Source organism: Saccopteryx leptura, chromosome 4, assembly GCF_036850995.1.
Source record: "Saccopteryx leptura isolate mSacLep1 chromosome 4, mSacLep1_pri_phased_curated, whole genome shotgun sequence".
Taxonomy (NCBI): domain Eukaryota; kingdom Metazoa; phylum Chordata; class Mammalia; order Chiroptera; family Emballonuridae; genus Saccopteryx; species Saccopteryx leptura.
In genome coordinates this window covers 1,945,176-1,961,028 of record NC_089506.1, presented here as the reverse complement: position 1 = coordinate 1,961,028, position 15,853 = coordinate 1,945,176, and the positions used below count along the sequence as shown (strand labels likewise).

Here is a 15,853-nt window from a genome sequence, read left to right as displayed (position 1 = left end):
TCGTCTGACCTCGGGCGCACTCCACACCCCTCAGGCTGACCAGGCGCCTGTGTCGTGGTCATCGTCTGACCTCGGGCGCACTCCACACCCCTCAGGCTGACCAGGCGCCTGTGTCGTGGTCATCGTCCGACCTCGGGCGCACTCCACACCCCTCAGGCTGACCAGGCGCCTGTGTCGTGGTCATCGTCCGACCTCGGGCGCATTCCACACCCCTCAGGCTGACCAGGTGCCTGTGTCGTGGTCATCGTCTGACCTTGGGGGCACTCCACTCCCCTCAGGCTGACCAGGCGCCTGTGTCGCGGTCATCGTCTGACCTCGGGCGCATTCCACACCCCTCAGGCTGACCAGGCGCCTGTGTCGTGGTCATCGTCTGACCTTGGGCGCATTCCACACCCCTCAGGCTGACCGGGCGCCTGTGTCGTGGTCATTGTCCGACCTTGGGCGCATTCCACACCCCTCAGGCTGACCAGGCGCCTGTGTCGTGGTCATCGTCTGACCTCGGGCGCACTCCACACCCCTCAGGCTGACCAGGCGCCTGTGTCGTGGTCATCGTCTGACCTCGGGCGCACTCCACTCCCCTCAGGCTGACCAGACAAGAGTCGGGCTCGCCTCCCTCCTCCCGAGAGAGACGGAACAGCAATTCTAACAAACAGAGCGGACGATGATGTGTTTCACTTCCATTGCCCTCACAAAATTGTGTCTGTCCCTCTCCTGGAAATTTCTATTTCGTTAATACAGGGGGAAGTCCTAATCTTCACCAAAATTACAAAAACCACAGAGTTTTGGCTTTCTTCACCACCACTCAGTGGTGGCCTAGACCGGCGTCAGCGTCTTGACCAGAGGACCAGCCTCAGTCACCTCTCATCACCCACCTCACTTCTCCCAGGAGAATCCAGACCTGTACTCTTATTTACGTGAAGGGCAGATAGGATTGTCTGATATACTTGACACCAAATTTCCTCAAATCTTTAAGATTATATAAGAAATGGGATTGTCACCACTTCTTGATTCGTGACATCTATTTAAAATGAAAGTCACATTGAAGGTGTTGATTTATTAAAAAAATGTGTGGAATTTTTGATTCATCAACTATATTATTTTGAAAAGGTAGATATTGAATATAATTGCTATATGACAAATTTGAGTAAATGTTCTATATTAACTTTAGGGTAAAATTGCATTTAAAAAACACTTTCATACATTCAAATCATATTTATTAATTCAAGTTAATTCATTTGGTCAATGTGTAACATAGACAAAGAAATCTATAAATGTATAAATAAGCTTAGTGATAAAGCCCTATAATATATTTCTCTTATTTTCCTCAAAAGGTCTTAGAAATTACCAGAAATGTGGTATTTATATGTTCCTAGTATAACTTCTAGCTTAGTCACAAAAGGATCAAGTGCAACATATGTTAAAAGAAGGCAAGAGTTTTAACTGGAGAAACCTATGGCGTTCAAACTCTAGAGATGCTGTAACAAAAGAGGACTGGATGCACAGGGAAATTATATGGAAACCAGCTGGAGAGGCGTGTGACCAGTCATGAGATGGTAGTGAAACCAATGGAGAGAAATGCATGTAAACAGAATTTGCGGTTTCAGCGATGAGCATTTAATCCCCTTGGATAAGTCCATTGTAAACACTGTTCAGATATTTATTTGAATATGAGTGTCCCTTTCCGTTCAATGACAGTTATAACAGCCATAAAGTTTACAACTTACACAACGTAAGAAATGACAGCCTGGCCGGATAGCTCTGTGGGTTAAAGTGTTGTCCTGAAGTGCAGAGGTTGCCGGTTTGATCCCTGGTCAGGGCACAGACAGGAACAGACTGATGTTCCTGCCTCTCTCTCTCTCTATCCCTCGCTCCCTCTCTGTTTAAAAACAAAAATCATTAAGTAAAATTAAAAAAGAAGTTGCTGATACAGTGTAAGGAGATACGGAAGCAAGTGTTCCATATATAGATGGATAAAGCCGTGAACCTTAAGAAGGTAGTTTCAGTGTTAAAAGTGTTGATATTTCCAGAACACAGAAATGTCTAAACATATTATTCCTAATTCTAGGCCTGGAATCAAGTGGGATGAATTTCAGTGGCTGTAGGCTTTGAGGTCTGCAATATTCTTGACCTATTCTTCCTAAATGTATTCAATAAATGTTGGGTCAACTCCATAAATTCCAGGGCGTCTGTCCCCACGATGTGGGTTTATCACTCCTGTGGCCTGAAGATTTCCACCATCCAGCCTTTCAGGCTGTGAATGGTTTGCACACTGCCTCACGCCATTCCTGAGCCGTGACTGATGAGCTCAGAGGCTGATCAAGCCTGGCCGAGCACACTACTGACAGTTTAGTGTTTTTAGAGGCAGGTAGGACAACTTGAATTCTTTCCTGGACTACTACCCACTGGAGCCCAGCCAAGTGAGAATGCGTCCAAGAATGATTCAACTACTGACCGGTTCTCTCCAGCGAGACCTGTTCCCACACGAGTCTGGGCGCCCTCAGCAGAGGAAGGACTGTGGTTCTCAGAGGCAGGTGGACCCCCTGCCTCGGAGCTGACTGTGGGTGGGCTGGCATGAGCCTGGCCTTGCAGGGTCACACAGATTTCATGATTTTGGTGACGGAAAGTGGTATTGGCGGGAAGGTGTTCACTGTGGCCTAACAAAGCCGGGACTTGAGTGGAGTGGGTCAGCATTGCTGCGCTGAGAGAAGCCCCCGTGGGCGGGGCGTCCTGCGATCCTGCTCCGAGTGTGGAGGGCAGATTTCTCAAGTTGGCTCTTTCTGGTCTGATCTGCTATTTGGTGAGAACAAAGTATATATTTTTCCTCTCATTACCTCACAATGTGTCAGCACAGAACTTGAAACCACTCACGGCTGGGCCGACTGCGGGCCGGCGCAGTGAACCGCTCAGAAGGACGGCCGCCTTGCGACGTCCGGCACGGGTGCTCAGAGACCCGCCACTGTCCTTGGAACCCACCGCTCTCGCTGTCCCCGTGTTGATTATGGTGACCGTACTTGAAATCTTGACATTCTGCGTTGACAGCGCGGAGTCAGGAAAGCCTTCAGCCCCGTGTGTGTTCCTGCAGTGTGGTGATGACATGTTAGACCACGCATTACAGAGCTGGCAGCAAGGAGCTGAGACAGCCCTTGAATTATCCTAGAGCCTGATGGGGTGGGGACCCCCTTGTCACGCGTCTGCAAGACAGCCTGGACTCCCTTCCAGAGACCACACAGTTTATCAGCCGGCGCCCGGTCCCAGGGCGTAACAATAGTGTGAGAGAAACGACACATCGAGCTGAAAGTGTCTACCCATCAGCAGCCACGCTGAGGACAGACGGCTTTCTTTTTTTTAAATTTTTTTTATTTTTTTAAATTTTTTATTCATTTTAGAGAGGAGAGGGAGAGACAGAGAGGAAAGACAGAGAGAGAGAAGTGGGGGAGGAGCTGGAAGCATCAACTCCCATATGTGCTTTGACCAGGCAAGCCCAGGGTTTCGAACCGGCGACCTCAGCATTTCCAGGTCGACCCTTTATCCACTGCGCCACCACAGGTCAGGCGACAGACGGCTTTCTGATGTGGCGCTCTGCGCTGGCTGGCTCAGCCTGGGCTGCTGGGGCCCTTCAGCAAGGGCGTGTCCCCCTGCGGGAGCCGGGGGTGGGGGGTGGACCTGAGCCTCGTCTACCAGACGGCCGGGTGCGTGAAGCCCTCCGGGAGCAGAGGGACAGGCCAGCCCGTGAGAAGAACGTGTGTGAGTTGTAAGGAAATTACTTTTCTGGACTTGGAAAGGCAGGCGTGGGCTGGAATCTGCTTACTCTCTCTCATTAGCTCCTGGCTTTTTTGGGTCCAATTTATCATGTGGTTATAACACTTCTGTGTTTGTCTACCGTTTTGCACCCCGTGTATTTGGGGATTTCCTGCAAGAAAGGGACTGTGTATAAATGTGATGGAAGGCGAATGCAAGATGAATGAATAAATGAGACATAAAATACCAGTGTGACCGCGGCGTTGCCAGCTTGACCAGAAGCAGAACGATAGGTTGTGTGTCCCCCTCCACCCCTCCCCCGGCCACAAGCAACGGTGACGGCGTCAGTGTCACCTGCTTTGCACCTTCTCCTCTCGCGCAGTGGAGACCCCTGCCCCTCCTGTGCCTGTGTGACACCAAGCTCTCCTTCCCCGCGGAGCCCGGAGCTGGGTGGCCGTGGCATTGGGGACGTGGAGAGCCTCCCACAGCGCTTGGAGTCGGCATCCGTGGTTGACAGACACACCGGGCTTGGGTCCGTGGTTCAGACGGTGGCTTGTTCTGGGGTTGGTGTCACAGTCTCAGCTCGGTTCCCGCTGCCTCATTGCCACCTCGGTGTCAACGGCCCCACCTGTCACCTGCTCTGGACCACCACCTTGTGAGGCCACGTCTGGGCTCCAGGGACCCAACCCCAGGAGTCAGCAGGTCACCCCGGTCTGCGTTGATTTAACTCTAGTATTTAACATGCACAAATAAATAGACATGATTTTATTGTGATCCTCTCAACCCTTTTCCTCTGACAGTATGACAATTCTTTAAGTCATTAATACCACATTTAAACAAAATACCCTTAAGTAATTTTTTTAACATTAATCCTATTGGAAGTTTTTTTTTTTATCAGCCACGGTGAAGACTAAAAGAAATTTGTTAGTAAAATACCTGAGGCATTTAAAAATCTGCAAACTATTTTTTCTGACACTTTTACATAATATCACCTCTTCACTGAATAAACATACTTAAAAGAGCAGCATTCTTCTTTTTATCTGGGACTCAGTCTTGTTGATCTATTATCTCCTGGGTCTTATTGCATCAGAAAAAAAGCAAAACACACTTTGGTTTATATTCCTTCAAAGAGAACTGATTCCTCTGGGCTTGTGTATGGATTTTGGGCGGTGTTTCTTAGAGTTATACAGTTCTAAGAGATGCGCTCCTATTTTGTTAATTGGTCTGTTGAGTTTAACTGGGGCCATAACGAACTACTTCTTAAACTTCATTCTGAACACTGATCACCGGCCAAAAACACGTCTTCTATCATTTCTCTCGTTACTGATCTGAGCCCTTTGTTCCAGTGCTTTCCTGACAGACGTCAATGTCTTCTGCTTTTATCTGTAACTACCCCTTGTACCTCTTTCATCTTTTAGTCCTTCAATGTCCCAGCCAGTGACGCTCAGGACCATCGGCTGATGGGTTTCGCTGTCCCATAAATATTCATTCTGCATTCTACCACCTGTTGTAATGCTCTGATGTGTCCTGTCACGGCTACTGGACTGTGATCCTTTATTTTTAATTTTTTTTTTTTTTTTCATTTTTCTGAAGCTGGAAACAGGGAGAGACAGTCAGACAGACTCCCGCATGCGCCCGACCGGGATCCACCCGGCACGCCCACCAGGGGCCAAGCTCTGCCCACCAGGGGGCGATGCTCTGCCCATCCTGGGCGTCGCCATGTTGCGACCAGAGCCACTCTAGTGCTTGGGGCAGAGGCCACAGAGCCATGCCCAGCCCCCGGGCCATCTTTGCTCCAATGGAGCCTCGGCTGCGGGAGGGGAAGAGAGAGACAGAGAGGAAAGCGCGGCGGAGGTGTGGAGAAGCAAATGGGCGCTTCTCCTGTGTGCCCTGGCCGGGAATCGAACCCGGGTCCTCCGCACGCTAGGCCGACGCTCTACCGCTGAGCCAACCGGCCAGGGCTATTTTTAATTTTTTTTAATTCATTTGATAGAGCAGAGAGAGAGAGGGAGAGAGAGAAGGGGGGGAGGAGCTGGAAGCATCAACTCCCACATGTGCCTTGACCAGGCAAGCCCGGGGTTTTGAACTAGCGACCTCAGTGTTGCAGGTCGCGCTTTATCCACTGTGCCACCACAGGGTGGGCTGGGACTGTGATGCCTAAATCCCCCGCGTTCCGTTTTCAGGACATCGTGTCCTTCTCCCGGCCCCTGAGAAGATGTTCCGTAATTTTCCAGGTGATGCAGAGTAAGTATCCTCTGCCGCCTTGTCCCGGGTCTGATGACCTTCCCGTGGAAGTCTCAGCCGTCCTGGGTGTGATGACCTTCCCGTGGAAGTCTCAGCCGTCCTGGGTCTGATGACCTTCCCGTGGAAGTCTCAGCCGTCCGTCCTGGGTCTGATGACCTTCCCGTGGAAGTCTCAGCCGTCCGTCCTGGGTCTGATGACCTTCCCTTGGAAGTCTCAGCCGTCCTGGGTCTGATGACCTTCCCGTGGAAGTCTCAGCCGTCCGTCCTGGGTCTGATGACCTTCCCATGGAAGTCTCAGCCGTCCTGGGTCTGATGACCTTCCCGTGGAAGTCTCAGCCGTCCTGGGTGTGATGACCTTCCCGTGGAAGTCTCAGCCGTCCGTCCTGGGTCTGATGACCTTCCCGTGGAAGTCTCAGCCGTCCTGGGTGTGATGACCTTCCCGTGGAAGTCTCAGCCATCCATCCCGGGTGTGATGACCTTCCCGTGGAAGTCTCAGCCGTCCTGGGTGTGATGACCTTCCCGTGGAAGTCTCAGCCGTCCTGGGTCTGATGACCTTCCCGTGGAAGTCTCAGCCGTCCTGGGTCTGATGACCTTCCCGTGGAAGTCTCAGCCGTCCTGGGTGTGATGACCTTCCCGTGGAAGTCTCAGCCGTCCTGGGTCTGATGACCTTCCCGTGGAAGTCTCAGCCGTCCTGGGTCTGATGACCTTCCCGTGGAAGTCTCAGCCGTCCGTCCTGGGTCTGATGACCTCCCCTCGGAAGTCTCAGCCGTCCGTCCTGGGTCTGATGACCTTCCCGTGGAAGTCTCAGCCGTCCTGGGTGTGATGACTTTCCCGTGGAAGTCTCAGCTGTCCGTCCTGGGTCTGATGACCTTCCCGTGGAAGTCTCAGCTGTCCGTCCTGGGTCTGATGACCTTCCCGTGGAAGTCTCAGCCGTCCTGGGTGTGATGACCTTCCCGTGGAAGTCTCAGCCGTCCTGGGTCTGATGACCTTCCCGTGGAAGTCTCAGCTGTCCGTCCTGGGTCTGATGACCTTCCCGTGGAAGTCTCAGCTGTCCGTCCTGGGTCTGATGACCTTCCCGTGGAAGTCTCAGCCGTCCTGGGTCTGATGACCTTCCCGTGGAAGTCTCAGCCGTCCGTCCCGGGTGTGATGACCTTCCCGTGGAAGTCTCAGCCGTCCTGGGTCTGATGACCTTCCCGTGGAAGTCTCAGCCGTCCCGGGTCTGATGACCTTCCCGTGGAAGTCTCAGCCGTCCCGGGTCTGATGACCTTCCCGTGGAAGTCTCAGCCGTCCTGGGTCTGATGACCTTCCCGTGGAAGTCTCAGCCGTCCTGGGTGTGATGACCTTCCCGTGGAGGTCTCAGCCGTCCTGGGTGTGATGACCTTCCCATGGAAGTCTCAGCCGTCCTGGGTGTGATGACCTTCCCGTGGAAGTCTCAGCCGTCCTGGGTGTGATGACCTTCCCGTGGAAGTCTCAGCCGTCCCGGGTCTGATGACCTTCCCGTGGAAGTCTCAGCCGTCCTGGGTCTGATGACCTTCCCGTGGAAGTCTCAGCCGTCCGTCCCGGGTCTGATGACCTTCCCGTGGAAGTCTCAGCCGTCCTGGGTGTGATGACCTTCCCGTGGAAGTCTCAGCCGTCCTGGGTGTGATGACCTTCCCGTGGAAGTCTCAGCCGTCCTGGGTCTGATGACCTTCCCGTGGAAGTCTCAGCCGTCCTGGGTCTGATGACCTTCCCGTGGAAGTCTCAGCCGTCCCGGGTGTGATGACCTTCCCGTGGAAGTCTCAGCCGTCCCGGGTGTGATGACCTTCCCGTGGAAGTCTCAGCCGTCCCGGGTCTGATGACCTTCCCGTGGAAGTCTCAGCCGTCCCGGGTCTGATGACCTTCCCGTGGAAGTCTCAGCCGTCCTGGGTGTGATGACCTTCCCGTGGAAGTCTCAGCCGTCCCGGGTCTGATGACCTTCCCGTGGAAGTCTCAGCCGTCCTGGGTCTGATGACCTTCCCTCGGAAGTCTCAGCCGTCTTCCCCGGGTTTCCCTCGACGGCCGTGGCCATGTCTCTCCATCACGGCCTCGCACCGTGCGCCTCCCCCACGGGACCTGGCCGCTGCGCGTGGCCACACCGCTGGTGCTCGGTGCCTCGCCCACTCCCAGTGGCCTGGTGGTGACTCTTTGTGCTTGAGGGGCTTCGTTTCTGGTGTTAGTCTCTGTCTCCCGCCCCCCCACGCCGTGCTTCCATCCTGGAACGTCATGAATCTCTCTCCCCCCTGAAGCGGCCACGGCACGGGGGTGTCACCCCGAGAAGCCGGGGCTCCTCAGTGGAGAGGGACGTGGCTGGTGGGACACATGGATGGGACGTCCCTGGACTCGTAGCCAGAGGAAACTGGATCTGGGCATTGTAGCATCAGAGCCAGGGAGAGGCGGAGACACGCGTTTCCACGTGAGCCTCCACGATTCAGTGGCCGGAGGGGCCATGCGTGTGCACGTTGTAGGTGTCCAGCAGGTGCCGTGTTAGCGGTGTCCACACGGCCACCTGGAGGGACTCTTGTCACCTCAGACCCGGGGAGTCTGAGTCTGTGTGGCGGGGACCCTGTCTCCCTGGCGACACAGTGAGGCTGGAGACCCGCCTCGACCTCGGCCCCTGTCCCGCTCACGGCGTCATTTCCACCTGCAGAGCATGGCTAGACATTTCCGCCAGGACTCTCGCTTCTGGGTTCCCCTGTCCCCACCCGCCCGGTCAGCCAGGAGGGGCGTGGTCATCCTGGCTTCCAGACGGCGCCACGCAGAGGTGTCAGGACTTTGGGGAAGTACTGGGCAATCTCATTGCTCACTTTACAGACTTCCTGGGGGAGGCATCCAGGGCCTCCTGTGTGCAGAGCGTGATCTCCCCGGTCACAGCTGGACGGTGGGTGTGGCAGAGACCAACCTACCTCGGTTTCCCTATTTAAACCCCTTCCCCACCCCCTGAGTTAGAAAGCGGGAAGAGAATTCGGTATTAAACAGCCTGTGAACCATGCACACTGTATCCCTTAAGCAGTTTTATCTGTTATCATTAAGAAATAGACTAATGGTTGATTCCCATAATCATTTTGTATCGGTCAAACTGCCCCCTGTGAGTTTTATTAGTTTTGAATTCTAGAGCTTTGTCCTTCTTTTTCATTTTCTTCCTGTTTTATCTCTTGTCATTAAGGAATCCTTATCAGTGAAAGTTAAACATCCTATAATTACTTTGTTTGTTAACATACCCGCTTGTAGAAGTTAAGTTTTTTTAGAAGACCCAGAACTTGATCTTCTCTTTGTTTTCATGCCCAGCACTGTGGCCGGCACTCAGTGAGCCCGGGAGGCTGGGTGGTGGTCGTGCTCGGTGCTGCCACGGCTCGGGGCTGCCCCCTGACTCTTACCGGGATGGGCGCGGGGCGGGCAGCACCACAAACCAGCAGAACGTCTCAGAACAGGGGCAGGTTCCAGAAGCATCAGCCAGCACGCTGCCAGAGAGACGGCTGTCGGGACAGACTGGGTGGGGTGGGGTGCGGGGCAGGACCAGCCACAGGAGCCAGTTCCCGGCAGAGCGCGAGCTCACACGTGTGTACACACTGAAGTCACTGTTCCAGCTGCATGTCAGCAAACCCTTCACAGTTCAGAACATGGTGCAGCATCAATCACAACAGCTGAGTGACACAGACGACCTGAATGTCGACAGATGAATGTGTAAAGAGACCATGATACACACACACACACACACACACACAGACACACACACTGTGGGATATTATTCAGCCTGAAGAATAAGTAAACCCCGGCATTGGTGACAGCGTGGTGACTCTGGACAATAGTATGATGAGTGAAATCAGCCAGACATGGGGAAAACCCCTGCCCATCTCACTTACACGTGGAGTTGACAGAAGTCCAATACGTAGAGGCCGAGAGGACCAGGGTGGTGACCAGGGGCTGGGGGGGGGGCAGGGCACACTTGTCCTCACGTAGGAAGGTGCGCCCCGAGCTCTGCCGTGGGGCCTGTGACTGCCGTGGGTGACACTGTGGGACCCTGGGAGTCTGCTGAGAGGAGCAGGGTGGTGACCAGGGGCTGGGGGGGGGGGGAGCAGGGCACACTTGTCCTCACGTAGGAAGGTGCGCCCCGAGCTCTGCCGTGGGGCCTGTGACTGCCGTGGGTGACACTGTGGGACCGTGAGTGACACTGTGGGACCCTGGGAGTCTGCCGAGAGGAGCAGGGTGGTGACCAGGGGCTGGGGGGGGGGAGCAGGGCACACTTGTCCTCACGTAGGAAGGTGCGCCCCGAGCTCTGCCGTGGGGCCTGTGACTGCCGTGGGTGACACTGTGGGACCGTGGGTGACACTGTGGGACCCTGGGAGTCTGCCGAGAGGAGCAGGGTGGTGACCAGGGGCTGGGGGGGGGGAGCAGGGCACACTTGTCCTCACGTAGGAAGGTGCACCCGAGCTCTGCCGTGGGGCCTGTGACTGCCGTGGGTGACACTGGGACCCTGGGTGACACTAGGGACCCAGGGTGACACTGGGGACCCTGGGAGTCTGCCGAGAGGAGCAGGGTGGTGACCAGGGGCTGGGGGGGGGGGAGCAGGGCACACTTGTCCTCACGTAGGAAGGTGCGCCCTGAGCTCTGCCGTGGGGCCTGTGACTGCCGTGGGTGACACTGTGGGACCGTGGATGACACTGTGGGACCGTGGATGACACTGTGGGACCGTGGGTGACACTGTGGGACCGTGGATGACACTGTGGGACCATGGATGACACTGTGGGACCGTGGGTGACACTGTGGGACCCTGGATGACCCTGTGGGACCCTGGATGACACTGTGGGACCGTGGGTGACACTGTGGGACCGTAGGTGACACTGTGGGACCGTGGATGACACTGTGGGACCGTAGGTGACACTGTGGGACCGTGGGTGACACTGTGGGACCGTGGATGACACTGTGGGACCGTGGGTGACACTGGGGACCCTGGGACTCTGCTGAGAGCAGCCCGGAGGTGCCCCCACCGCCCGCACCTGTGGTCACTAGGTGAGCGGCTGCTGATGAGCCGGCTGGAGTCGTCCTCTCACTGCGTGAATCCAGCCTCCAGCCCACGCACCTCCGGTTTCCACGCTGAGAAGGGGTTCTGTCGACCGCTGGGCTTTGCCGCTCTCGCTCGACCTAACCGTGAACTGCTGTGCTGCAGCTTCCTTACGAGTGTGTGTTTTCATGTCATGTTTATGGAATGCCGTATTTCTGACCAGCAAGCGGTTTTTTGTTTGTCTGGTTTTTCTAAGACTGGGTCTACCTCTCCTCTGTTCACGGAGCATTAAGGGTGTGGAGTAAATACTGTCTTTTGACAGCAGCCTCTGGGGAATGGTCGAGGCTAAACCCTGACAAAGACCCGACACCCTTGGCCTTGGCTTGAGAGAATTTCAAACTGGCCATTTCACACCCCTAATGAGAGCACATTTATGGAGTGAGACCCCCTCGCTGCGACTCATTACAAGCCGGTCGACCGTGACCCTCAGATCTTACTGGATTATTGATGGCACGCTGCAGGCTGTTACCCGGGTCAGGCCCGAGCGGAGTGTCCCAGTGGCCTCAGGGACAATTCTTTAGTTCTTTTATTCTCTTCCTGTCGGACGTGGTCACTTATAAATGGTCTGTGAGAAAGAGAGAAAAAAATCGAACCGAAACCACCCTCAGGTGCGAGGTTTCGTAGGCGGTCTCTATGCTGGCTGGTGAGGGCTCTATCTCTGCACCTGTTCCAGCTCCAGCTGTGAAAATAATGGACTCATACAAACACTGCAGTTTGAAAGAGTAGGTTTTTAAGATAGTCGAGCTACCTCAGTAACGTAAGAATTTCAAATAGTGGACTTAATGCATTGCTGTTAGCTTTGCATGACAGGGCTCCTGGTCAGAGCCCATCAGAACTGCACGCCTCTAACTGGTACCAGTCAGAAGCCCGCCTTCCTCCACACCAGTAACACCTCTTCTTAACATTTGGTAAACAGGCATTTGATACTTTCTGTTAAGATTGCAGAAATTCTGATTTACTCTATCTCTAATACTATGGTTTCTGTACTTCCTACTCCCTCCCTCCCTCTCTCTCTTTATCTATCTGTCATTTATCGATGACCCGTTCCTCCTAGCTTTCTATAATCTATGTCTGTTGTCTCTATCACTTTCGTCTGTCTATCATCTATCAGTCTGTCTATCACCTATCAGTCTGTCTGTTATACCTGTCTGTGTAGCATATGTACCGCATCTGTCTACCTGTCATTGTCTTCTCATCTCTTCTGGTCACCCTGAGCTCTGGTCTGCCTTCATCACCCCTTCCCTTCTTCTCTGCATCGGTCACCAAAGGAAACATCTCCCCTTTCAGGACAAAAGGATTCTGTGCTCCTACAGAAAGAAGTTCATAGACTGTCACTATGTTGGGAATCAGAGATAAACCAGTCTTGTCCAGATGTCATCTGCCAATCACCATGACGCAGTGCTCTTAGTAAAAAAAACCCATAGATATAGATATAGATATAGATATAGATATACATATGATATATATAGATATAGATATATAGATATAGATAGATAGATATAGATATATCCCTTCAAGGCTTTGCGAAGTTAAATGTAGAGGATGATTTTCCAGCCTCAACCCTTCTTTATTCATGTTAATATAAACAATTATGTAACCTATGCATAATTTACTCTAAAATTACTCATTTCAGGTGTTCTTGGTATCCTTAAAATACCTTTCATTAACATTGTACAATCAACTTCTCTTTTATCCCGAGTTACCTTTCCATCGTCCCAACACGAAAATGTTAAAATAAATATTGGATATCTAGTAATATGGGTTCATTTTATTTTTAGAGCTGACAATAACTATCTTTGGAGTTAAGAGCAATGTTGAGTCCCATAAAAAGCTATCATTGAGGGCTCTCAAACGTATACACTGTTATCTCTGTTGCTCATTATAAAGGCAGCTTGAAACACTCTGGGATACAGCGGAATCCAGGAGCAGAGTGAGCCCAGGACCGCTGTCCGCGCGGTGGGAGCCGTGGGCCGTGCTCGCACGCTGAGTCGTTCTCTTTGCCTCCCACGCAGGTCATCAAGCTCGCCTTCGAGGAGTTCGAGCTGGAGCGCGGCTACGACACCCTGACCGTCGGCGATGCGGGCAGAGTGGGGGACACCAGGACGGTCTTGTACGTGTAAGTGTGCGGCTCCCCTCCCTCTCTGCCGTGTGCAGGCGTGTGCGGCTCCCCTCCCCTCTCTGCCGTGTGCAGGCGTGTGCGGCTCCCCTGCCCTCTCTGACGTGTGCAGGCGTGTGCAGGCGTGTGCGGCTCCCCTCCCCTCTCTGACGTGTGCAGGCGTGTGCAGGCGTGTGCAGGCGTGTGCGGCTCCCCTCCCCTCTCTGACGTGTGCAGGCGTGTGCAGCTCCCCTCCCCTCTCTGACGTGTGCAGGCGTGTGCAGCTCCCCTCCCCTCTCTGCCGTGTGCAGGCGTGTGCAGCTCCCCTCCCCTCTCTGCCGTGTGCAGGTGTGTGCAGCTCCCCTCCCCTCTCTGACGTGTGCAGGCGTGTGCAGGCGTGTGCGGCTCCCCTCCCCTCTCTGACGTGTGCAGGCGTGTGCAGCTCCCCTCCCCTCTCTGCCGTGTGCAGGCGTGTGCGGCTCCCCTCCCCTCTCTGCCGTGTGCAGGTGTGTGCAGCTCCCCTCCCCTCTCTGCCGTGTGCAGGTGTGTGCAGCTCCCCTCCCCTCTCTGACATGTGCAGGCGTGTGCAGGCGTGTGCGGCTCCCCTCCCCTCTCTGCCGTGTGCAGGTGTGTGCAGCTCCCCTCCCCTCTCTGACGTGTGCAGGTGTGTGCAGGCGTGTGCGGCTCCCCTCCCCTCTCTGATGTGTGCAGGTGTGTGCAGGCGTGTGCAGCTCCCCTCCCCTCTCTGACGTGTGCAGGCGTGTGCAGGCGTGTGCAGCTCCCCTCCCCTCTCTGCCGTGTGCAGGCGTGTGCGGCTCCCCTGCCCTCTCTGACGTGTGCAGGCGTGTGCGGCTCCCCTGCCCTCTCTGACGTGTGCAGGCGTGTGCGGCTCCCCTCCCCTCTCTGCCGTGTGCAGGCGTGTGCGGCTCCCCTGCCCCTCTCTGCCGTGTGCAGGCGTGTGCAGGCGTGTGCGGCTCCCCTCCCCTCTCTGACGTGTGCAGGCGTGTGCGGCTCCCCTCCCCTCTCTGACGTGTGCAGGCGTGTGCAGGCGTGTGCGGCTCCCCTCCCCTCTCTGACGTGTGCAGGCATGTGCAGGCGTGTGCGGCTCCCCTCCCCTCTCTGCCGTGTGCAGGTGTGTGCAGGCGTGTGCAGCTCCCCTCCCCTCTCTGACGTGTGCAGGCGTGTGCAGGCGTGTGCGGCTCCCCTCCCCTCTCTGACGTGTGCAGGCGTGTGCGGCTCCCCTCCCCTCTCTGCCGTGTGCAGGCGTGTGCAGGCGTGTGCGGCTCCCCTGCCCTCTCTGACGTGTGCAGGCGTGTGCAGGTGTGTGCGGCTCCCCTCCCCTCTGACGTGTGCAGGCGTGTGCAGGCGTGTGCAGGCGTGTGCAGGCGTGTGCGGCTCCCCTCCCCTCTCTGACGTGTGCAGGCGTGTGCAGGCGTGTGCGGCTCCCCTCCCCTCTCTGACGTGTGCAGGCGTGTGCGGCTCCCCTCCCCTCTCTGACGTGTGCAGGCGTGTGCGGCTCCCCTCCCCTCTCTGATGTGTGCAGGCGTGTGTGGCTCCCCTCCCCTCTCTGACGTGTGCAGGCGTGTGTGGCTCCCCTGCCCTCTCTGACGTGTGCAGGCGTGTGCGGCTCCCCTCCCCTCTCTGACGTGTGCAGGTGTGTGCGCAGACACGGGCTCGTGTCGGGGCAGACTTTCCGCTCTGACTCAGGTGGGATGAGGGCTGCCCGGGGCTCCCCCCGTGACCTCCTGGGCTGACTGTGAGGGGCTGCCCGGGGCTCCCCTCCAGGGCTGACTGTGAGGGGCTGCATGGGGCTCCCCCGTGGCCTCCAGGGCTGACTGTGAGGGGCTGCCCGGGGCTCCCCCCGTGGCCTCCAGGGCTGACTGTGAGGGGCTGCATGGGGCTCCCCCGTGGCCTCCAGGGCTGACTGTGAGGGGCTGCCCGGGGCTCCCCCGTGGCCTCCAGGGATGACTGTGAGGGGCTGCCCGGGGCTCCCCCCGTGGCCTCTAGGTCTGACTGTGAAGGGCTGCCCGGGGCTCCCCTCCAGGTCTGACTGTGAGGGGCTCCATGGGGCTCCCCCCGTGGCCTCCAGGGCTGACTGTGAGGGGCTGCATGGGGCTCCCCCGTGGCCTCCAGGGCTGACTGTGAGGGGCTGCCCGGGGCTCCCCCGTGGCCTCCAGGGCTGACTGTGAGGGGCTGCCCGGGGCTCCCCTCCAGGGCTGACTGTGAGGGGCTGCCCGGGGCTCCCCCCATGGCCTCCAGGGCTGACTGTGAGGGGCTGCCCGGGGCTCCCCCGTGGCCTCCAGGGCTGACTGTGAGGGGCTGCCCGGGGCTCCCCTCCAGGGCTGACTGTGAGGGGCTGCCCGGGGCTCCCCCGTGGCCTCCAGGTCTGACTGTGAGGGGCTGCCCGGGGCTCCCCTCCAGGTCTGGCTCTGAGACCATCAGCACATCGGGGGCTCGCTGGCTGCCGGTCACCCCGCAGCCAAGTACGTGGAGACACGGGTTGATCCTGGGTGGGGGCTCTCCTCAGATGGCCGGTGCTCTGAGAGGAGGGGGTTTCTATACCCAAACTCCATCCGCTGTGTCGTCTCAGCCAACGTTCTCATAAGGGGGGGCGGGGTAGGGGAGGGGGTGGGAATTTAGGGAGAAGTTAATCAGGTAACAGTTGCCATCCGGGGAGTCTTCCAGCCTTTCTTCATCGGC

At 56.1% G+C, this 15,853-nt stretch overlaps 1 protein-coding gene across 1 annotated transcript in view; it reads left to right on the top strand.

Annotated features, from left to right (window-relative positions):
* CSMD1 (CUB and Sushi multiple domains 1) overlaps positions 1–15,853 on the top strand; it is a 1,728,861-nt gene that overhangs the window by 1,276,045 nt on the left and 436,963 nt on the right. The window contains exon 11 of the mRNA XM_066382147.1: positions 13,071–13,174. Coding sequence (XP_066238244.1) covers positions 13,071–13,174 — 104 coding nt within the window. The remainder of the gene's footprint in view (positions 1–13,070; positions 13,175–15,853) is intronic.